This window comes from Accipiter gentilis, chromosome 9, assembly GCF_929443795.1.
Source record: "Accipiter gentilis chromosome 9, bAccGen1.1, whole genome shotgun sequence".
Taxonomy (NCBI): Eukaryota; Metazoa; Chordata; class Aves; order Accipitriformes; family Accipitridae; genus Astur; species Astur gentilis.
This window is the reverse complement of record NC_064888.1, coordinates 10,004,794-10,029,250: the sequence shown is the minus strand read 5'-3', so window position 1 is coordinate 10,029,250 and position 24,457 is coordinate 10,004,794. Positions and strand designations below refer to the sequence as shown.

At 41.2% G+C, this 24,457-nt stretch overlaps 1 protein-coding gene across 2 annotated transcripts; it reads right to left on the bottom strand.

The window, feature by feature from the left end:
* Positions 1 to 5,216: 5,216 nt before the first annotated feature.
* SLC16A9 (solute carrier family 16 member 9) lies at positions 5,217 to 18,369 on the bottom strand. 2 transcript variants are annotated; one of them, XM_049810940.1, is made up of 5 exons: positions 18,174 to 18,369; positions 10,241 to 10,384; positions 9,219 to 9,314; positions 6,478 to 7,386; positions 5,217 to 6,124 (listed from the first exon to the last, which is right to left on the bottom strand). In XM_049810940.1, the coding sequence occupies exons 1-5, from the start codon at positions 18,367 to 18,369 to the stop codon at positions 5,946 to 5,948; spliced, it is 1,524 nt and encodes a 507-aa protein (XP_049666897.1). In that variant the 3' UTR covers positions 5,217 to 5,945. The 2 variants fall into 2 exon arrangements, with proteins under 2 accessions (XP_049666897.1, XP_049666898.1); XM_049810941.1 differs by lacking the exon at positions 9,219 to 9,314.
* Positions 18,370 to 24,457: the final 6,088 nt, after the last annotated feature.

The window sequence follows — 24,457 nt, the reverse complement described above, 5'->3', positions numbered from 1 at the left end:
GTGATACTACTCCTAGAGCAAAATTAGAGAAAACTCAAAAAAGTTGGAAGACCCTCAAAAGGGAGATCTTCCCTCCAGAGAAATTGAGATGGCATCAGCACTCCATCAAATTTTTCAGTTCCAGGCAAGATGATGTAACCCTGTTTTCAGTATTTCAGTCTGTCACATGCAAATTCAAGTCTCCTGTTTCTGAAGCAATAAGGTAAATTGTGTGCTCAGTAGGAATTCCCTTTTCCTCATCTCTCCCTCACAGGAATGTTTTTGGTAGCCAAAAGGGTCATCCACACACCCAAACCAGTGACTACTTAATTGTTACCTATAATTGGTACCGTACCTGAGGAGATACCAGATTGTCAAGCCCAGTCTCGTAAATGTAATTTTTTGTTCCTTACTCCCTGACAGCACCTCCAGATAACCCTGCTTTATTTGAAGCAAATATTAATTAATTAAAGAATTCTTATGAACCCTTGCATGACCTCATACACAGCATTTATTGTCATTCAAGGCACACCGGGTGATTTCAGTTATCCTGATCTGCAAAGACGGTCCCCTAAGTAATGCAAAGCAAGGAGACAGCCACTCTGACCCAGGGACATTTTAATTAAACAGCAAAGTAATTTGATTTTGACAGAAGACAGCATGACCTAATACAACTTGATATGCATGTCATATATCAAATTTTAAAGTTATAACCACAAGAAAACTACACAATTTAGATATGATCTGTAAATGTAGAGCTGGCCAGAGCACTGGCCATTTACAGAACAGAGGAGTAGGTATTCATCTTGTTACTCAGCAACATCTAGTCATTGCTGTTAATCACTGAAAACATGTTTACTTTTCAGCATAAGCTGAGACACTAGGAAAGAAGGAAAGAGACTTTAGTTGGATGATTTTCAGTCTGCAATGAGAGAAATGAGGAAAATAAACATTAATTTGAACTAAAAGAAAATGGTTTTGCAAGTTTAACTATGACCAAGTAAGATTAAGCTTGAAGCCAAAGGCAGCTGCAAACAATGTTTGCTGCAATCTTACTGCACGGGGGCACAACCACACGGGCAGCTTACAAAGGAATTGCTCCAAGCTCCTTCCCACCCATGCACTGCAGTGCACGACGGCATGTTGTGCTAGCAGTTACAGGTGAGCCCGCACTGCAAAAACAAGCTGATCTCAGTTAGGAAAAAAAAAAAAGCATTTCCAGAGGTTCCCTGAGTGCATTTACAACACAGCACCCACTATGATGCACTGTTGGATGCCTTAAACAAGCATTTCCACTGGCAGAAAACACAACTTTAAACTATGGCCTGGAAAACTCGCTGTACTTAATCCCTCTGCAGCAGCACTGAGGCTCAGCAAGTAACAGGAGCAGGGATGCTCCCTTGAAGACTCCCGAGGTAGGTGTTTGATGACGGAACATTGCATGATACTCCTTGTTGCACACTAAGTGAGGAGACTGGAGGTACCGAAGTATTAAATCTCACACTCCAGGCATGTGACTCTTCTACCTCTCACCTTATGATAGCTCATGAAACTGCAGCGCGCACAGCACAAAAGCTGCACCTGACACAGGAGATCTAAAGAGCAGAAAGCACAGCAGTGAGACCCTGGAGCCAAAAGATTTGTCCTGTCTTCACTCTTCATTATCACACATGCACAAGACTCCCATTCCTCATTAAATGAAGTCTTGAGCATCTGCAGGCAGAGAAGTTGAGAGATCTGCATTCATACCAGTCGTAGTTTATTCTGTTTCTATAGCTCTGGCCAAGAAATTTAGCAAGTTGCTCATTTCAGACATCTTGGCCTCTAGGTTCTGGCAACATGAAATGATTTGAGGGCTAATAAAGTCAATTTGGACTGATAGGATTATTTAATACTAATGAGAAAAACTCAAGCAAACAAATACTCCGTACATTGAATAAAGATAGCTAAAGCTGACTAACAGTGTTGTTGCAAAAAACTATGGACACACTAAAGAAAAGTAACATAAGAAGCTATTGCAGAAAATGTGAGGCCTTACAATGAGGACATAAAAGAAAGGAGTCAAGCCTTCCCCACAGAGCCACGAAGGGGACAAAAACCCAGAAACAGACCAGCTACTTAGAGAAATTTGAAATCCCTATGTCATGGCAGCAGGGTTAAACTAGATGATCTTTAAAGGTCCCTCCCAACTCAAATCATTCTGACTCCATAATTTAGTTCCTGCAACAAAATCCTTACATGATATAGCATGGTACAAAATGAGCATGTGTATTGGCTTCTGAGGAGACTTTTCAATTGTTTAAAAGCCATCATTTAAAAGCACAAATATCTTTCTTTCCCCAAAAAATGTAAAAAGCAAAATGGATTTTGGTAAACAGAGTGCATACTGACACGACTCTAAAGACTATTTCTTGTAAGAAGACTGACAAGTCTTTAACTTGGCTCTTCAGCATAATTGAGTCTACAGCAAAACATCACTGAAATAAGTTTTCTGAATCAGAGGAATTCTATTTCATAGGAGAAAGCAGCTTTTGCCACTCACTTTGACACGCCTGTCCAATTTCTGTATCTTTTATCATTTTGCCATTTTTAATCTGACCAGTATCATGCTCAGCCTAACATATTCACCATATATATATGTGAAAGCCCTTAAGTAAAATATCTTTCCAATAAAGAAATACCTTAGTGTCAGTTTAACACTATGCAAATCTCTCAATTTTTATAGCATGTGATCTGTAGCCCTTGCTCAGCATATTGTTCAACATCAGTAAGTGATGCAGGAATCCAGTAACAGCATGAGGTAGACAAATTAACAGCTACCAAAGGAATGTAAAGGAGTTTTGCAGCTAACCATAAAGACCATCAGTTGAACAAGGCACAGAACAGACTTTAAATCTAATAAAACTTAGCAGTTTCATTTGTCTTGTGTTTTGGTAACTACAATAAATTTTCTTAAGATCTACAAATAAGAAGATAAATGTTCTATTCATGACTGGCTCCACAGTAACCGATTAATTTATGCAATAAACAATAACTTTTTCTTCTACAATAAATATAATTATTTAAGCATCTCATTCCTTCTGTTCCAGATCAGTTTGTCAGGGACTACAAAACTCAAGAGGATGCTCAATTTAGTTCTACATGGCAGAACTGTGTACCTACCTACCTCTACCACCCTGTCAATGCTGATGACCTACTTTTCAAGCAAATGAGACACAGATAATCACGTTGTACCTCTCCTGCCAGCTTCCAAAAAACCATTTGAACCTAGGGACCGATTTGAATGAAGCGTGCCAGACAGAAGAAGGAAAGGCTCTCAGATAATACTCAAGTTGCAGCATCTGTGGAAATATCTTCTGGGAAAGGAACCCTGCAAAACTAGACAAGTAAAAAGCAAAAAACCAAAACATTAAATCTTAGGTCTTGTTTATCGATTCAAGTCAAGATTAGTATGGTCACAGTGTTCAACTAACTGGCTAGGACAAGGAGTCCTAACAGATATTGCCTGCAGTGGCAATACAAAATTCTTCAACAGTCAAAGCTCTTTCCTCACTGATGGGTAGGGTTACATCAGGAAACTATCACAGGTCACCAATCATATTTCCAAACATATCAAGCTGCCTAATAATAGACTTCATTTCCATTGCAAAAGTGTGCTACATATTGCCCAATCATTAATTCCAGCTGAATTTTTTCAAACAGACTGACAACTAATTTAACATCAGTTTCATATTTAAAGTACTCAGAACGTATTGTTGGCAGGAAGTGAGAGACTTTAAAAGATACTAATCTGAAGGCACACATACCCTGATTATATCCAGTATATCACTGCAGTTTCTTTAAGATGTGTAAAACATGGTACTACTTTTATATGCGTGCGGTGAAGTCTAACTACAGCTGCCATACAGCACACAAAAAGGGTGCAAATCCACATCAGATACCCAGGGCTCCAATTTGGAACTGGAGTTGCATTTAGCCTATATTGAATACTCAATATTTTTTCCACATGCATTGATTGAATAAGCAATCCAGGAAAAAAACCCACACAGTAGTTACACCCAGCTGACAAATGGAGGAAAAAAATAAAAATACAATCTAACTGCATCTTTATTTTTGTCAAGTTTTAATAAAACTTACATAAGTGAATCCCAGACAGTCAGCAAAAACTGTCTGAAGCCAAGCTGGATTTCCCTACCTAGGACCAGAAGAGGGAACATTACTTGTACTTACGCCTGCCCCACTTAGAGGGTACATCGCTCTTGCTTAATGAGGTGTGCAAACACGGTAACTCTGTGTGCAGCAACTTGACAATAAAGGTTGCTCATTATATGCCTGTTTTTTACCTTAAGGATTATTTATGAGCCAGAATCACAGCAGACCTTTGAGGCACATAGTACTGCTGAGAAATACTTGGGCATTTCCAGACAACCATACAGGATGTATCTCAGGTCTAAGAACTCCTACTTCACCCAAGGCTTCCCAAAATGCTCCACTCAACTTTAAACCCACAGCAAGAAGCCAAAGCATGCAGCACATCCCACAGGTGGATAGGAGATTTCCGTGGCTCCTGTGCAGGAGCAACCAGCCACATCTTTGGCGTGGGAGAAGCTATGGAAGCAAAAGCTGTTGCACAGGGCACGCAGGGCAGCCCAGCGCCAGCTGAGTCATCCTGCCCTCACCGTAGCACCTGGCCAGCTCAGAAAGACTTCAGCCTCAGAGAGCATTCCCCCCAGTCATGCCAGCCTTGGGGCCTGGGTTAAACAAAAGCAAAAAGCCAACGCACACACAGCTAGCCTGCAGCTAGAGCGTATCCCGGCAGTGGGTTTCAGGGGCTCTCTCTTCATCGGCCCGTTTGGTATTGAAATGTTGCAACCCTTTGCACCTCAGCTTCCCCCGTACGTACCCCTTTGGTTATCCCTCTCGCGTGCTTTTTCTTGCTCCCTGTTACTAGCTTGTCTCCTTGCTATGCCCATTCCAAAAATGGCAGCAAAGATGACACTGCTGTCATATTTTTCCTTTCTTCATCAGGTCGATCTTGTTGAAAGCTCTACTGCTAAGCTCTCTACAGCAGGTTCAACCTACTAAACCGTAGTTGTGCAACAAGAGGTGCCCCCATTACCGCCAGACTGCGGTGACTTGCCCAGGAACACTCACCTGTAGGCTTCTGTGAGCACATCTCCAATTTCGATCTAAAGATTATGAACTTGCATAACCAAGTCAGCATTTCTTTTCATGGTTTCAACAATCATATTTATTCCTTGGTTTAAAAAGTTTTGGTTCAACAGTTTTATAAACAGACTTCACAAAATGTGCAATATTTATAAACATAGTTCTTAGTTGCAGTGGTAGTAAGAATCTTTACTTTCATCATAAAGTTCACTTCAGTTATGCAACACAAGGTTGGTTTTGCTCCCCCTCTTCTCCCTCCCCTAGTTGGCACTTCATTGTAAATTGGAGAAACTTTAAAAAGACAAAAAGTTAATCTAAGCATGATGTTATAAGCACCTTGCCACGGTATTACATTCTCATAAGGCAAATTTTTGTTTTGTAAAGTCTGATTGTGCAACTCAGAGACCTATAAAAGGTGACAGAAATGCCAGTCTTCTCCTATAAAGAACAGGTCTTCATTTTTGCTTCAAAATTTCCACCCCTCCACATCACCCCCCTTAAAAAAAAAAAAAAAAAAAAAAGAAGTACAGCTGATAATACAGCAGAACATACCCCTTAGAGGGTAAAAGGAAATTACAGTAGACAAAGGCTGAAAACACAGTGCATAGTAGACAAAATAAGACTGTTCTTAAAAATAAAATAAAAAAGAAATAAAAGAAGAAAAAGGAACTGAACAACAAGCAACAATGGAATTTTTCTAGTGGAAGAGGATTTTGGGGCTTCATAAATAAGTGGAAAATTACTAAAATACTTTGCTATATAATATAAAAAAGCACAAAGTGTTTTCCAGTTGTCACCTAAGCACTAGATGCAACTTTGTAGGAGTAAGTATTTGGAGGCAGCTTTGAACTCTGATTGGTACAGGCATTCCAGCAGGGTAATGCTGCCAACAACAGAAGAAATCCACCCAGTAAGACACAAAAGCCACTGAAATAGAATGCAGTGTCATACTCCTGCGTCCAGTCGTAAAACCAACCTGAGGGTGAAAATAAGAGAAAGTGCATCAGTAGGAGTTAAATGTAACACAGCACTGTAAATTAGAAAAACATCATGAAAAAAAAAACAACCACCAAAAAACCCCACCGAAAAAAGGGCCAAATCTAAAATGCAATTTGACCATTTGGACATGAAACGTGCTTTCCATCAGAGCCAAAAGCAGAACACAATCAGCTTGGCCAGCTCAAGCAAAACAGGCTTTAATTTGCGTTGAAGATTTTGATTTCATCTTTCCATTGTTATTAGGACCAACTAGAACTACTTGCATGCTAATTAATTCTGTCTGGTCCTGACAAGCTCATGTTCATTTTACAGTATCTACCTTGACCTTACCTACAATTGGTGGTCCGAGGCTATTTCCAAGTCCAGCAAAGAACATCAATATCCCATATGCATGAGTCAGTTTCTCAATTCCTACAGTCTTTGTTGTTACATATGGAAAAATCGACCAGTTCCCAGTCAGAAAACCCAAAATCCCGGAAAGCATCGCTAATGTAAGGTAACTTTTGGCAAATGGAATTGCAAACAAGGCCACTCCTGTCATTAGCAAGGTAGTTACGTATAGATATAAAGTGTTAACCCACTCAAAATCTGCCAGTGTTCCTAAAGTAAGTTTGCCAACAGCAGTCATTATGCCTATAATGGAAATAAGGGGCATACGATAGTCATCTTCATTAATGTTTGCACTTCTTGCTACATCTTCCATGAGGAGAGAAGGAGGAAACACACCAATATCAAAGAGCAAGATGGCAACAAAGAGAGCTGCAAATACTTTGTTCTTAAAAAGAACCACAGTTTCTTCCCAGTAGTTCAAATAGAGCTGCCACTTCCTTTTGGCGAGTTGCTTGCAGAAGTTTGTCTGTTCTACAACTTTCTTTTTATAAGTGTCTTTCTCATTTACATTTATTGAGCTTAATACATTCTTATTTAAAATGCTATCCTGTTTGTAATCAGGCATATTGTTTGCACATTTTTCATCAACATAGCCTTTTTCAAGGATGCTTATATTTTCTTCAACAGTCTTTTCTTTTTCATGGTAAACAAAATATTGATCTGGGACTTTGTCTACACATGTTTTTTCTGGTGGAGGGGAATAAGATGACTCCAATGGTCTCATTAGGCTACCACATGCTAATATATTTAGAGACAGTGCGCCAACTATTAGCAGACAACCATCCAGTCCATATAGATCAATAAGCTCTCTCTGCAATGCTGCGTATATAAAGAGTCCAACACTTGAGCCTATAAAAGAAAAATGAGATCAGTTTAAACTGAAGAACCAAGAACATTCTTCAACACTAACAAACTTCTACATTTCAGCAGCTACAAATATACCATCACAGCAGTGGTAAGTCATTTGTGCTCCTCTCTCCCTAGTCTAACGAACTGACAAGTTATCATCCCTCTTGAAGTCACAGCTTCTTTACTGAGTATCCACAAAACAAAAAGCCTTTCAAAATACCTGAACAGTTTATGATGATTAACACTAGCAGACACTTTAGAAACAAGTAGGATCAATACTATATCTGGTGAAAAACATCAAGGAACTATTAAGCCATCCTTCTGCCATGCACTTACATGCATGTATCCCTTCGGGTACCATTTTGAGTTAGCACAGTTAGAATTTCACACACCAACACTTTCCCCTTTCTCCTCCTCACTGCCACCTTCCTCCTCTAAGGCAGGAACAGACCAGGGGTTCATCAAGAGCCCTCCTAGAAACAGCCCTTGACTGCCTGGTGTTTAACAAGGGGGGCTCACATGGCGTGAGTTTACTCCAAAGGCATTTCTGAAGCTCTGCAGGGTCAAACATGCATTTGAGAAATTTGGATATTCAGAAGAAAACATGGAGGAGTAAGCAATTACTATGAACACAAGCACTTTATGCAATCCCACCAATTTAAAGAAAAAGCTCTTGGTTGAAGTGAGCATAGATCCATTGTAATCAATGGATGTCCACTCACAAATACAGAGCACTGTTTTTTCAAGTCAATTTAAAGACAAACTTTAAATTAAAATGATTTGGTGAAGACTGTCTCTAGGTTATATTAAAGCCATTTATAGACTTTAGTGCTAGACACAGGAAAAAAAAAATTATAAAATTCAGACTTGTTTTGTTTTCCAGGTACTAAAATTAACCAGGGCTCAATAAGATCAGGCCTTAAGGCAAACTACCTGGAACCCCAACAAAAGCCACTGAAAATTATTCCAAGGAACATTTTGGCAGAAGTTCCCCTTTATTCCACTGGTGTGGATCTCGCATTAATATCTCACAACACTGACTGTACTGACCAGCCCTCTCCTCACTAACAGCTACTTGAGGAAACAGATCAGAGGAGACGCTCCATAAAACACAGAAAGCAAGGCATGGGACAACAGCCACCTTTAACAGTTCCTACTTGGTCCATTAATTTAGCAATTCCTCTTGGTGTAAAAGACAACATCCCACAACCTAAAGACCCAGAGAGAGGATGAGAAAGACTGCTCAGCATCCTTCAAAGAATTTTCCTTGTATTATCCAGAGGTTCATTTTTTCTAGGATCCTTTTAATATACATGGACAAAAAGCTGGGATGAGCTTTTGGAAGATTTCAGAATTCAGTCTACTTTTAGATTGGAAAGGAAAAAATATTAAAAATCTAAGCCCAAACTTCAACTACTCCTTTAAAGGTACAGCTAATGTGAGGTTATGGTGGTCCAGCATTTATATCCTGCTTCTCCAATCTCTTTCTCACCTCTGATCTTGTGTAAGAAAGAAGAGGGAGAAGAGAGCTCTCGGGAAAGTTTCCCCCCTTATTACCCATGGCGTACAGCCCAAGCTACTCATGAGTCTGCCTCCATTTTAGTGAATATCCTTTTCTCGTCTATATGGATAATCCATACCATACACCTGCAAGTGTAGTTACTATTTCATATGAAGCCTGATTTTATCTGTTCATTGATACTGATTTATTGACTTAAAAGGTACTTCAGGAAGTAACTGAGAAAAATATAATCTCCTGGTTTTTATTGCCAGGGTAATGGTAGCTGTATCAGATTTTAAAAGTTAGAAAGAATGACAATTAAAAGCCATACCTGTTGAAATCAGACCAAGCGCAAGGCCTCTGCGTTTGTCAAAATAGTGGCAAGTGATGGTAACTGTTGCGGTATACAAAAGACCACATCCAAGCCCTCAAGAAAAAGAGTTAAAAATAATGCGTGCAACATACTCCGGGAAATGAATGCCCCTTTTTATTTCCCAGATAAGAGAGTAGTGTGCCCTGGGCACAGAGGTACCTTTTAACTCTGGCTCAGCACCAGCCACACTGGCCTCACACCGATAGGGCCGTGAGGCTGCCTGCGCTGTCCCACCTCCCTCTCCCCTGACCATCCCTGGCTGCAGAGCCCGTGTGGATCAGGCTGGGTTTGAGGAGTTCACCAGCTCAGGCTCCACGCTACATGGAAGGGTTACGTGTTTTTCAGCCCAGGGGCCGGTCCCAGAAAATAGCAGAGCTGCATCCACAGGGCACTGTGCCCGAGGCAGCATGCTGCTGGGTCCCTGCGAGGTGCCTGGATTCCTGACACAGTTAATTTGATAAACCACCCACAGCAGCCCTCTGCAGCACAGAAGGGCAGGTGACCGCCTGCTAGGAGGAACAGCACTTTCCTGCCTCTAGCACAGCATTTTAGGTTCAATCCAGTTATGTGGAGAACATCATCGCTGCCTAATGATCCCTTATTTATCAAATTAGAATGAGTACATGACAAAATTCCAGAAGAGATGTTATTCCTTTAAGATGGGCACTTCACACCTGCAGAAGACCTGCTTGATTCCACCCCTTAGGTAAAACCTCAGCTTCTCCATCTCCAACGATCACACCAATGGAGGACAAACTGTTTTCAAACCCGGATGAACATACGCGTTGCTTTTATCTTTCACTACATGGTAACGGTGTGCCTGCGCAACACCCCTCCCCACCCCACAGTAAAGTATTCCTTGATAAATCAAGTCCCAGACTACCACTGCCACTGTGAATCAGTTTCCCATTTCAGGTTCATAAGCCAAGACTCACAATAATAAAAACTAAGTCTCTGTAGGAAGGGAAGGTGTATCTTACCAACAACAATCCCATATGAAATATATAGAAAGTATATGTTAGGTGCAAAACTGCTCATCATGAGGCCCCCAGCCACCATAAAGCCACTGAAGATTGCTACTGGTCTTGCTCCGAAAGATGATACACATATACTGCAGACAGGACCTAGAGGAAAAGCAGGAAAAACATTCCTAGTAAATATCAGCACTAGGAAGAATTTCTAAAAAATACCAGTCTATGGAAATGTTTCTTACAATAATTATTTAAATATATAATTATATTAAACAACAATTCGGAGTACTAATTTTTACAGGATTCTTTAAAAGAGTCAGTTACCAAAAACATACAAGATCAGGCTTGCAAGGTTTTTGCTCAAGCAGAAACTGACATTTAGACCACAAAATGGTACCAGGGCTGAGAGGAAGAGAGCAAGCAAAACCTTCTTTAAACATAGGATGATACATATACGGTATTTTTTGACAGAGACCAGAAACTGTGTTTCAGAAAGACAGTTACCTGTATTCACCTTAATATAAGAGGAGATATATAAAACTGAAATGGAAAATAGTAACTTCTGATCATAATCATGGTAAGAATGCCACCTGGTGCTTACATAGAGGAAATATCTGCTGATATACCAGATAAAGGCAAACACTACTCTTCCCTGATTTCTAGGGAATCAAATTCCTGCTAGTCAGTATTTTACCAAATAACTGTTTACTACCTATCTTGGTTTCTACTGTAAAACTATGGAAAATAAAAGCGTTTATTAAGAATGTCCAGAGCAACGTTCATGAAGTTCAGGAGAGGTTTCTCCCTCTCTTCAACCCCCCAATATTTCTTGGTTGGTTAGTTCTTCAAAACAAGAACAAAGTGCAGGCAACATTTGTACTCTGCCTCTACTCAGCCAGTTCCTCTTTCACAGAAGTTGTAGAACAAGCACTTATTTTCAGTTGTGTGACCTGGAATACACCTTTTAGTCTGAAGTAGCATGCAAGCTTGGTGCCCTGCATAAATAAGCAACCAGCAAGGGACTTGGCTTGCAAAAGACAATCTGAAACAATCTGAAACCCTGCAGTTCCAAACATTCATACATAGACTTATATACTGGCCCCAAGATCCTAAACTCAGCAACTCTGAGATTAGAAGTTAGATACACGTATGAATGACATTATTTAAAACCCAACACCCCCCCCCCCCCCCCCCCAGCTTTGTATCTCATTCACAGTGATACAAAACACTCCATGGCCGATACAATCTGCAAAAGCAGTAACTTTGGAGTCTGCCATTTGTTAAGGTTGGTCCTCCCTGACTCACACATAACTGAGATTCCCAGCAGATGGGAGGTGAGCCCGGAGAGGTGATATGAGGTGAACAACAGTCGGAGCTGAGGACAGTGCTTGCCTAGGTTTGCAGACAGGAGCCAGCAGCTGGGAATGTAGGCAAGGTTTTCGTGTGGTTACCAGCCATGGGACAAGCAGTTCTGGCAGGCAGGAGCACAGATTTGTTAGCAGGTGAAACGATCCTCAAAGGCAAGGCAGGTCAGAACTTTTGCCCTATGTAAGAGCTATCTGCCTAAGGAACATAAAGGGAAGCAAGTCTGAATTGGGGCTTATCCAGGCAAAGAGTCAAAGAAGAATCGAGAAAAATCTTCTGGGGAAGTAGGGTTTATTTGGATTTTGCAAATGATGAAAAAGGAAGAGGCAAGCACTTGCTGCCTCTCAAGAGTCAGCACGCTGTGGGAATGAAAGCCAGCCAGAATAACTTGGGCAGAGTAACTTGCTGAGAACAAAAGCCGAGAGTGTTAGATTGTTGCTGATTCTTAGAATTAATTACTAGAACTGGCAAATTAAGATTGGTATGTTTCCTAAAACCACAGGATTTAAAAATAAACAAAGGATTGAATCTGTATTACATAAAAAATTCTTCTACACTAAAAAGAACATTAGGTAGTGATAACATAATTCAATTAAGCAGAGGAATTTGCACTCTTTCTATTCTTTATTTCTAAACCACTACCTTGCTAAACCAAACAGTATTCCCCTTCCACCTCCTCTCCATATTTCAACACAGCTACTTTAAGGTCTCTGTCCAGCCTGGGGTGGTGGTACTGGTACAGACTGCACTGATGGCTACTAGAGGATCTGAGGTGAAGCTGGACCCTCTGACCTCAAGCCAGAACAAGAGAGACACAGAGCTGAAAAACATGTCTTCATAATCTGACAAGGACACTCTCCTCTGGAACACCATCAAAAGCACCTCTGACAGGGTCCAAGGAGATGCTTTTCCAGCTTCTCCCATGTACAAAAAATAATCCCAAAGGAGAACAGAAAGTACAAAGAGATCTTTTTGCTCTGACATGGAAAACAACCTGCACAAAACCAAAGAACCTGCTCCAATAAGCTCGGTATTAACGTGTCATCTCACACAGCAAGCGATCTGGCAGCTCAGCAATGGCCCTGTTTATAAGAAGGAGTGCCAGTATAAGTATTAAAATAGTTATTATAGGTCTCCAGGATGAGAAGAAAAACAGCTCCATCTTCCCCTTCACACTAGGCCCTACTTTCACACTCCCCTCATCATACTGCTAGAAAATAAAAGTCACAAAAGAAAACCCCCATGACAGCCAGCATCTTTGTTCTTTTCCCTGCCTCCTCGCATTCCTTCTCTTTCTCTGTTTCCCAAAGAGCTGGCATTTTTTTTCCACCAGGCACAGTACCTTTGGTTATTACCATGGTATTTGCACAGGAGTTCACTGTACACAAACATGTTATTCTCTACAAGTAATTCAAGCACAATGGGTTCAAGGCAGTTAATTCTAGACAAACATCCAACTTTCCCAGAGTGGGACTGAGACTTGCTCTGTGAACTCCTGCCCTGTGGATTTTGTTCAAAGTGGACATTCTAAAGAATGTAGGAGTCTATGTACAGCCGCATAGGAAACAGCTCTTCAGGCAGCATAAGGGTTTTCATTAGCTGACTCTCTTTCAGAAAGATCCTTCCACTGATAATGTATTTCTCACTGTAACGTGAACAACATAAAAATAAAATCCCAGTGGCAATCCTCAATAGTAAGCATGGAAAATGGCTTTTAAGCCAGCATTTTGTTCAGTTTGCCAAGCAACTCCAGGGGTTAGCACTGGTATTAGAATAACATCTGAAGACATTGATAAATATGTACCTCTTTTACAGATAAAATCCCTGGGGCTTTTTTCCTTCCAAATGATGTATCCTAAAATTAGACCAAACTCTTCCAAAAAAAAGATACCAGCCCAGTTTATAGGAATGACACCTGATTCTAGGAAAAAAGACTTAGAAGCCAGCACAAGGACAGCCGCCACTCTTCTGCATATGACCTGTCAAGGCTCAGCAGCCAGTAATACAATTATCAGGCTCTGCAGGGGAGCAGTCAAGAAGATCCCTAGACAAAATGGGAAGAAGCAGCAGAGAGAAGGTGGGCTCTCACAGTAGATCTTCATGCAGAGACACCAAAGAGGAAGAACTCCTAGGAGGAATCGTTTGTACATTGATATTTGCATTAAGATTTTATTGAATAAAGGACTTCACACTCAGTGAGACCCAGCTGTGAGTGAGTCCATCCTGAGATGTGAAAACAAGCCATCTGCTGCTCACACAGGAACTTTATAACTACCACAATCTTCTGAGCTCCTGACAAGTACAAAGTTGTTTTGTTTGACAGACATCAAGAACTAACACTCTCTTCCTCAATCTTCTCACATGAAGCGAAAAATTCTGCAAACTAACACACCCTTCCTCCACTCGCTCATTTCAAGGGTCCTCCCTCCTTCACCTCATACACAGATAAAACCTTTTGCTAAACAAACAATACTGGACAACTGAGTTCTTCTTCTTATCGCCTGCATTAATCTGTCTCACCTTACTTGTTGGTATCTGCCTGAACCTGTTGAAACTGTAGAGTAGAAGCAATGCTCATGGACTGTACGTAAAATCCACTGGACAGAACACAAGAATATTTTTTGCCTATCAAATGCATTGCTAAAACCTGGTCATAATAAATATAATATTCTCCAAATGTTTGTACTTTGGATAAGAATACACATCAGAAAAAGCCTTTTTACGGCTGGACAGCAACCCACTCCCAATTGGTTGAAAAGACTGCTCCTTTCTGATAAAGTTATTAAATGAACTGGGCTCCTCTTTGGACGAATCTTAGGGACAACCTCTCCCCTGCCCACAAACTATGTAAAGCTGCCATAATTTACAGTGGGGGTTATCTATGTGCAAGCTTTTTGCCCAAAAACATGTAGATGCATCAAAGGTTTTTTTAGGGTTGTAAAAATATTGCTTGAAAACACAAAATTAAGCTCTTCAAACATTTAACACTGAATGCCTCAGACCAGCAGAAACACCTCATTAATTTATCAAGACATGCCTTTCAAGGAAGAATCTTCCCTTTGTTCTTTCTCCATTAATAAAGTGGAGTGGGAATGGGAGACACGCTGCTGGTGTCTCCTGCTATGCCAAATACTGTGAATTCAACTCTTACTACAAACAGCTGTGGTGCCAATTACAGGCTCCAAGGTCTTTGTCTGTTTTGCTTTTAACGAGTGTAACATGGATCAAATTTAATTTCAGGCTCCGAATGGATGTAAAATTAAGAACACTTGGTGCAGGAGAAACACGACCTTCAACAATGCAATAAATATCCTCTTCTGGCCTGTTTTAGTAGGGAAAACATGCTAAGCAGTTTCAACTTCTTCCTGTGCAACAAGCCCTACATCATCCATGGAGCCATGGGCTGCGTCTACCTAATATTATAGAGGAGGTCTCACCACTGCCCTGTACAATATCACTGGTGCTTTTCTTTCACTGTTTTAGGCACATTTCTTCCAATACACTGTAAGGTCGCATCACAGAAAGGTGTAACTCGAGTCATCCTGCAAGGAGGAGATCAACCGGGTCCCTGTCCCGTTCCGTTTTCCAGCTGGTGAGCTGAACGGTCCAGCTCAGGGGTGAACACTGGCCTTAGCAATGCTGTCTGTGCTGCAAGCAAGAGGAGAGAAATTGAACACCAGGCGGCTAGGAAATTCATCTCAATAAACAAGGTGCTGTACTGGGTTTCTATGTCTCAAGTCTAAGTTTAGCTCTCACACAAGATAGAAGTAAACATTGTGGAAAGGACACCAATACAGCAAATGTGAAAGGACTCACCAGCATCAGCTACTTCAAAAAATAATTAAGACTACATGTACAGAGGGAAGGGGAGAAGACACACAGAACCTTTTTCTGTGCTAGCTGGCATACATATGAGGACATTTTCTTCTAATACAGCAAAGTCACTGGACATACCTTCCACTGTTACAGAAGCTAGCTAATGTGATTTCCAGTGCTATCAATGAGAAAAGTCTTCCTTAAGGAAATGGACACTAACTTATTTCCTGTATGTAGGTGCAAACCTACCATAACTGCCATTCTTTTTCCAGTTTGGTATCTACAGCTTCGGAAAAGTGATATTAAGTTGGAGAGGGCTCACAGAAGAGTCTTAATGGCTCTCCAGAGAGCCTTAATTAAAAGAGTGGAAGTCTCTTGTGTCAATGGCAAGACTGTATCAAGGTACAGGCTTAAAAGAAAATTTAGAAGTAATTTGACTGCAGTCTCTAGACATATACCACACTAAATCAGGGGCACTTCAAAATATACCACTTAAAGATCAGCTGAACACTAAAACTAAGCAACTTGTTTCATAAGCTTACATACTTTTAAGGAGGGAATTAACTACTGAGAAAACTTATAAGAGAGGGAGAATGCACTAAACAAGCACATTCTAAATCAAATGAGAATTACAGTATTTTCTGCATCCAATATGGATTGCTTTAAGAGTACCAGTACTTGAAAATATGATTTTGGATAACTAGATCAGAGACTGGAAACTGAAATAAAGGAGAAAGGAAAGAAGAACAAATACTAGAAGAGTCAAGGTAGGAACAGTAAAAGGCAAGGGGACTATCGGAAGGCTTTGGGGTAAAGCTTTCCTGTTACTAGCATTCAACACATGCAATATTGCTGCTGAAATCAGCTTGCTTGGGGAGATTGTTAAGTTACTAAGTTACAGATAGTATCTTTTCACATACATGAAAACATGCTAATCTAGAAAAATTCAATTAGCCTGATCATCTACTTAACATAGGCTTCAACACACAATGGTTCCACCTGGCCTATGATACTGGAACCTGCAATAGCAGAAATAAGAACAGAAGCTAGTTCTCTTTTCCTATATTCATGACAAGGGCCTAACTTTGCAATGTGTTGTATCAATGGTTTTGCATTGAAAACACATATACTCTTTACACTGGTGACTGGATCTGAAAAAGGCTAGCTATGAAAACTGCATGAAAAACTGTACCTTGTCAAGAGCATTCTACTTTTAGGTAGAGTTTACAACACTTAAGTGTCCTTCAACAAGTTTACTTTAAGTAGAGTTATCATTAAGGTCGGATCCCAGCTTGATAAGACAGTGGGATCTTCCATTTCAGGTAAAGCAGGGAACATATATTTTGTTTTCAGTTAACTCTGCTAACATCAATGCAATTAAAAAGCCCTCACTGTACTTTTCTTTTAAGGCATTAAAAACAGGAATGATTATTAAGCTTCCAAATCCCAAACTAAAAGAATAAAAGTATACTGACAGACAACATTCCTCCTAACCTGTCAAAATTTCAAGTAATTTAATCTTTCATACCAAAATCAATCACAATAGCGGCCTTTATTTGTATTATTCAGTCACAGAAGTTTCTATTTGCTACAAAGCACACTACTGACAACTGCTCACAGTGGCAAGACAGAGGGCACTAAGAAATCTGGAAACTAGCGTGGTATTGGCATACAAGAAAGGGGGCCGAGGCTTTTGTCAGAGGCGTGAGCCAGAGACTTCTGGTCTCCAGGGAAAGGGTTTTTCTTCACCCCTTCTCTTGCAATCCCCTTCTGCCTAGTTTTTCTTCAGTAGCTATCTTGTTTATCCTCCTTCCCCTCCCCGCTTCATTCTCTCACCCAATTTTGTTTAGTTCTTGATCCATTAATAACAGGAGTTAATGTCCTTAAAAAAGGAAAATAAAGAAGTATGATGGAAGAACAGTCTACAGTCCTTTGCCCACTTACCCTGGGACTGAATATAGTCTTCTTCTGGTCAGCGATCCACCTGCCTTTGCCCATTTTTATTCTGCCTAGAGATATAAAACCCTAACACCAGTGTGACACCAGTTTTGGCCAGTTACAGCATCAAACAAGCCAGTGGTCTCTATTCAGCTCTGCGTTGCTCTTTGAACATCAACTTTCTTTCAAGGAGATTTCCTCAGAATCCTCAGCTGCATTTTGTCCATTAAGCTACATAATTGCTTTTCCCATAGCAATTCCTCTGCTGACAGGCAAGTTTTTCCAGATTCAGCAAAAAAATAGTAGTTCCCATGGTGAATCTTTGAAAAGCAGAAGTTAGTGGTATTACCAGGTACAAGACCCTTGCTCGATATTAAAACAACAACAGAATGGACCTGTGGACTTTCAAAGTGGTGTTTTATTTCCCTAAAACCCTGCTGTTACTCTCCCAGTGACAATGTCTTACTACAGAAAAGCTTCCAGTAAAGTTGTTTTATTTAATGCCACTGCCATCCATAACTTTCCAGGCTTCAAAGGGACTTTTTTCCTCAAACAAACAGTAGAAAAGAGCCCTCACCCACTCGCTGGTGTGTTTACTTCTAGAGCTGAAAAAATTAGTAACTGGTTTATTAATTTACTTTTTTTTTCCTAAAGCACTCGAAGCATTTCAGACTGTTTACTCTGATTTGAAAGATACTAATACAAATGTTAGTCTTAAAGCCTCATTTAAAAAAATAAAAATCCCATCAATAAAATTATCATTCAGTTTCCCAGAGTTTGTTTTTTCTATTTTATTCAAATACAATAATTCTTCTACACTTACTGGCAAGCAATCCGATTCCATTTGCTAGTGATCCAACCCAAGCAGTCTTGCCTTTCCCTTCTCCAAAAGCATCCAGCCATTCTAAATACAAGACTCCCACGGCCAGCGGTGATCCGTAACACAAGAACTGAGTAAAGAAGGAAACGACAACAATCACCCAGCCCCAGCCACCATCTGGTGGTTTCCGAAATACCATCTTGTCAGAGGAGTGCAGATGTACAGGCGGAACCTGTGTAAACAAAAGCCAAACAGAACAGAGCATTAGAAATGTATTAGCAAACCTAGGTCACTCACAAGTGAGCTGTACAGAGAAGTACATGTCCAAAAAGAGACTTATTTCAACCATCCTTCAAGAAATATATGCAACACAGCTTACAGGCGATGAAAATTAGTTACCATTTGGTACTTCTACCTCTTCTGCATAACACAGGAACGGTACACAAAATATTAATAAGTGATACATACATCAGCACTGTGTTACAGAAAGGGGGAACGTTTCATTTTCCGAGCGTTAAACAGTCTTTGTGAAGACCTCAGGCATTAGTATCTGCCACAGTTCAATGACAGAACCACATGGCCACCTGCTCGAATATCCTGAGTGAAGCATATAGGCTTGAAGGACAAGAAAAGCCACAAGTATAAAACAATCCCAATAAATAATTTAGGATTTTTTAAAAAAATAAATATCACAAATATAAAAATATTAGTTCAAGGTTAAAAAAAACCCACCCAAAAACCCCACCAAAAACCCAACCAAATCTCTACTTAGTTGTAATCTCAGCATGGTGCCTTGCAGTTTATAGCAAGGTGTTTGCCACCAGATAGCGTACTCTGGGAGGGGCAGGCCAAGAGGAAGACTGACATTCTGGAAATAGTAACAGTTCAGTACTCTGTCAACAAGGTGACACGTAGCGGAGCGATGCATCCAAAAATCACTTTGTACGTATTAGTAAGCAAAGCGAGTTCTAAAACCGCGTACAGGTGTGGCTTTGTATGCCAAGACACGACAGTATTAAACAGGCACACAAAAATCTCCTACGACTTGTTACAGTGTCTGCCCTCTGCGCAGTTTGCACAGATCACCCTTCCCCGAACTGGCAATCACTTCTTGGACTCCGTAAGTACCACCTTACTCCTTTGCATAGCGAGATCCATCGCCTGTGCATCTATGGCTTTAAATAACTTGCTGTCCTCATACCTTCTCAAGACTAGTTTGTGAATGTAGGGACCAATACCTCTAAAATCTAGCAAAGAATTTGGAGGTTTTCCAGGCTAAATTGCTTTGGAGTTTGGATGACTCCAATGATGTTGTAAGTCCCTGTGCACACACCTAACCTGCCCTCCCTCTCTACAGGGAGCAATCTGCTGAAGTCATGATCACAAAACCCATGTTCTGCTCCTGGCTCTGTCGCTAACCAGACGCGTGATTCTCAACAATTTCATTTCCTTTACCCTGTAAGATAGAAACAGATAAGTTCTTACCCTGTTATCTTCATGAAATATTCTCAAGGAGCATCTTCACACTGCAGCTTATGCATTAAGACTGCTGCAGTAACAGTTCTGCTCTGGGAGACCCCCAAGAGGCAAAGCAGAAGAATAAACATGTCGCACTGCCTTTTTGACTTACAACCCAGAGGAGATGGAAAAAAAATTACTGCTGTATGAAAGCAATGGTGTAAACAAGTAGACAATAACAAAACTTCTATTCAAACTCCTTGTACTCTTTGCTTAGGCAATTTTTAAGAATTTGCATGGAGAATTTACCAAAAAAGCTACAGCATAAGATTTTTCAGGAATAATTACTACAGAGACACGAAAAAGGCCAGTTCTAGTTTACAGACGCACTGAAATGTTACTTTGAGGGTAGATACTTACAGATGATGACAAAGAAGTCCTTCAGCTTCCTAGAAATGTAACTTCACGTGGCAACTCCACCTGCAGAAAAAGAGCAGCAAAGCAAGTTTTCAGCTGAAGTACCACTGCAACAGGGAGCACAACCCTGAAAAACTGGTGTCTTCCCATTAAATTTCTTCTTTTGAATATCTTTTCAAAGGAACTTCAGAAATAATCAAGTTATCTCAGTGGAGAAATACTGGTCCCCCCTCAATTAATTAACAGCTGACAGCAGCCTTGAGCTCCAAAATAACAAAAACATTGTCTACTAATGTAAAATAAACTTTGACGTTCTAGGTCCTTTAGGAGTGATTTAGAGTTTTAACATACTGACAGTCCTTCAAGATACAATATTTCCAGTTACAAATGTTACAAAGTTATATATTTCAGTTGAAAATGTAAGCTGTAATTTATTTCCTCAAACGTCTGGTCAGTGTCCCTTGATGATTTGGATGAGGGGATTGAGTGCCCCTCAGCAAGTTTGCAGACGACACCAAGTTGGGACGCAGGGTCGATCTGCTTGAGGGTAGGACGGCTCTACAGAGAGATGTGGACAGGCTGGATCGATGAAATGAGGCCAATTGTATGAAGTTCAACAAGGCCAAGTGCCGGGTCCTGCACTTGGTTCACGGCAACCCCATGCAGCGCTACAGGCTTGGGGAAGAGTGGCTGGAAAGCCGCCCAGCAGAGAAAGACCTGGAGGTGCTGGTTGACAGCCGGCTGAATGTGAGCCAGCAGTGTGCCCAGGTGGCCAAGAAGGCCAACGGCATCCTGGCCTGTACCAGAAATAGCGTGGCCAGCAGGAGCAGGGAGGTGGTTGTTCCCCTGTACTGGGCACTGGTGAGGCCGCACCTCGAGTCCTGTGCTCAGTTTTGGGCCCCTCACTGCAGGAAAGACATGGAGGTGCTGGAGCGTGTCCAGAGAAGGGCAACCAAGCTGGTGAGGGGCCTGGAGCACAAGTCTGATGAGGAGCGGCTGAGGGAACTGGGGTTGTTTAGCCCTGAGAAGAGGAGGCTGAGGGGAGACCACATCGCTCTCTACAGCTACCTGAAGGGGGTTGTAGCCAGGTGGGTGCTGGTCTCTTCTGTCAGGTGGCTGGAGATAGGACAAGAGGAAATGGCCTCAAGTTGAGTCAAGAGAGATTTAGGTTAGATATTAGGAAAAAAATTTTTACTGAGACGGCTGTCAAACATTGGAATGGGCTGCCCAGGGAAGTGGTTGAGTCACCATCCCTGGAGGTGTTCATAAAGCGCATAGACAAGGCACTTCAGGACATGGTTTAGTGGGCATGGTTGATGGTTGGACTCGATGATCTTGAAGGTCTTTTCCAACCTAAATGATTCTATGATCCTATGATTAGAGGAGATGCAAGGGTGACAGCTGGGACAGACAGAAATCATGCTATACCATAAGGTATCAAAGCATTAAAAAGCTGCTTATAGGTACTTTCCTACAACAATAACCTTTATATGAAAGGGGATCCCTGTATTTCTTCACAAAATATTTGAACTATTTGTATGCAGTCACCAAAAAAGCTGACATATGCATCTCTCCCTGCATTAAATAAGTATCACTTGGCTTGTTTTGTCCCTGACTGGAGTAAAAATGGTGGAAATAAGTAACAGCTTCAAGAAAAGACACTTCCACTGAGACAAAGGAAGGAAGTTTTCAGAAAACCATTATAATAATGGAAATAGTGAATAATCCCAACTCATATTTGTTTAAAAAGTAATCTTTAGAAAACAAACACATTTTAGCGGTTATATTGATTTCCACTATATTGATGCCCTAAAATTTGGCACAGAGACAACTCTTGAGTTCAGTTCTGCTATTCTAAACATCTGATGGGGAGGAAGGGAGGGCAGGGCAGGAGAGAGAAAAAGTTTTCATAGTCTTAGGTCATGTAGTCTTTTCTAATAGAAAGACTAAAAAAAACCCTCTGGATCAGTTCTTCATCTGCTGCAAGTCTGCACAGCTTTATTGACTTTAACCAACTGCTCCCAACTTATAGCAGCAAAAGAGCTAACCTTCTACATCCTGACGTCTCCTATTTTACACCACAGATCTCTTTTGCATCTTTTAGCTAAATAACAGAATTTTAGGTAGCAAAACCATCTCCATTTCCTAAAACACTTCAAGACATTTACAGCCTACAATTGTCAAGGAAAAAGTGAAAACCACCGTCATTTCCCGCCCCCCAGAAATCACCATCAAAGTGAAAACAGATCTATGAAGACCCAGAGTTTGTTGTTAAGAGCCAACATGACCTAGCTTTTCCTTCCCTTTCTAGCAGGTTGCTCCTTGATGTCACATCACTGTGTGCCTATTCCCTAAAATAAGGCACATTTTCTAACTTCCCTGAAGGCACAAAGTCCTCCTGAAGAGAGCACATGAGCTGAGACCTCTGTGCAAGGAGCCCATTCCCCAGAGCCCTCTGCAACGATACGTAGTTAAAGATGTCCCAGTCATCCAAGCTGCTGCTGGGACTGTGGATACCAGTACCCCTTTTATTGGTACGTTATTTAATGCTTCCCTGAAAATGACAAGTTGTAGTATAAAAGCTTAGTAGCCCTGACAAGAGCAGCAGGAACTAAACCTTTGCTACTCCCAACACTGCCTGCACAGGCATCGAATCTGTGCATCGATTTGGAAAGGATCCAAAGTGCCTTTTACTATTTTCTGTCTGCGCAGAAGGAGGACACAGACTGTACAGAAAAACACGATCATCAAAAATAAAGAAGCAGAAGCCCAAACAGGAGAGAGCGCTCAATAGTTTTGTTTTCTCTTGGAACCAACCAGGAAGACTTGTGTGAGCCTGGAAACAGACAAACAACCATGGGTTTAGGATTCAGGTGGGAACCATTTCACAAACCTTACTGCTCACAAAACCCAAGGATGCTGTTTCAGACTCCAGGAAACTTAGTTACATCAAAAAATACTGAAACAGAGAAATGAAGCATAAAGAATTCAACAGTAACTTGAAGTTTGGTCAGAAAAAGCTTTTCACTGAGTTGTACTCACTGCGAATAAGAATCAGAGGAAGAGAGCTGCTTGATGAAAGCCTTTACCAACAACAACAACAACAAGAAACCCTAGAGAACGAACTGAACAACAACAGTTTTAATGTGGAAAGAGAGAGGTGTCTGGCTGCAACGATTTTCTTTTATCTGAGCAGCTTTATCACGATATTGAGCTCTTTTTCTATAAACCTTAAGATTTGGTTTAAAGATAACAGAGAAGCACAAAAGAAAGAATTGGTCTAAAGAACACAAGTACGACCGAAACGTTAGCCCTCGGCACAGAAACTTGTATTAATTTGTGGCAAAGGGAATCTTGAGAAAGACAGTAGCAGTATGACTGTTTCCAGTTTGTTATTTGTGCAAACGGAGTCTGGTTAAGTATGCTGCTTTCTGCGAGCAGCACACGGCTGCCAAGAAAGCCGATGTCAGCAGAATCGCTGTGTGATTAACACTCAGCTATTCCAGTTTTGCAAGGCACTGATACAAATTAAGACGGTACCAGCCAATTTCACGTAAACTGTTGTTTATTTTGCCGGCAAGGTTCTTGCAATTCTCATCTCAAGTTTCTGCTACCCTTAGCTTGCAAGTAACACCTAGAGCGTTAGAGTGGCAGCGATGCATTACAGTTGTTTTTAACGTACTCAATGTATCCAAACACGTGTATGTGTACGGACATTACAGCTTAAGCACTGTATTAAACGCACTGAAAAAGACACATCTGTACTTTGGTGACATCAGACTTTAACTAACGTTCTCGCTATAGTACCTCCCCACGTTTAAATACTTGTCTTTAAGTTCTTTCACACTGAATGTATATTATTTCCCCCCTCAGCTCTCAGGTCTACCTATTTCTCGTGCTCCTCTACTTTCCCTTCCGTAAGTTACGCAAGACGCTTATCAGCGTCAATATTTCCTTCCATTTCTGCCTGACCAGGGAAGAAGAGCGGAGTTTGAAACAAAACAAAATACCAGAACAAAACGTAGTGACGACATAATAACGTTTTTCCACCGCGCAAAATAAGTTCACATAAAGAAGCATCAGCCGAGGCAGCGCATAAACCAGCCAGCTTTGTACAGATCTGTCAGCTCAGCAGAACCAGTCCTACCTGTTTCCAGAGCCTCATTGCCCCAGAGGGGATGGAAACCCCCCCCCACCCCGCAAGCATAACTGGCCGTCAGACACTAGCACGCATCCACGCAGAGGGATGTAAGCCAGCACTGCTACAAACCACCAGACGCCTCGATGTACCGGAGGAGAACTCCCCTGCAAAATGAGAGCGCGCTAACGCGCCGCCTTACGCATCGCAACCCGCGAGGGCTCCCCGTGGCGTCCGCTCTCTCTCCGCCGCTCTGCGCCCCTCGGCCAGGTCC

Coding starts and splice junctions, on each gene's coding strand:
- SLC16A9 (XM_049810940.1), bottom strand. CDS start 18,369: ATGGTATTTCGGAAACCACCAGATGGTGGCTGGGGCTGGGTGATTGTT. Junction 9,315..10,240: donor TTCATATGGGATTGTTGTTG/GTAAGATACACC, acceptor CTTTTTCTTGAG/GGCTTGGATGTGGTCTTTTG. Junction 6,125..6,477: donor CCTCGGACCACCAATTGTAG/GTAAGGTCAAGG, acceptor TTTCACCCTCAG/GTTGGTTTTACGACTGGACG.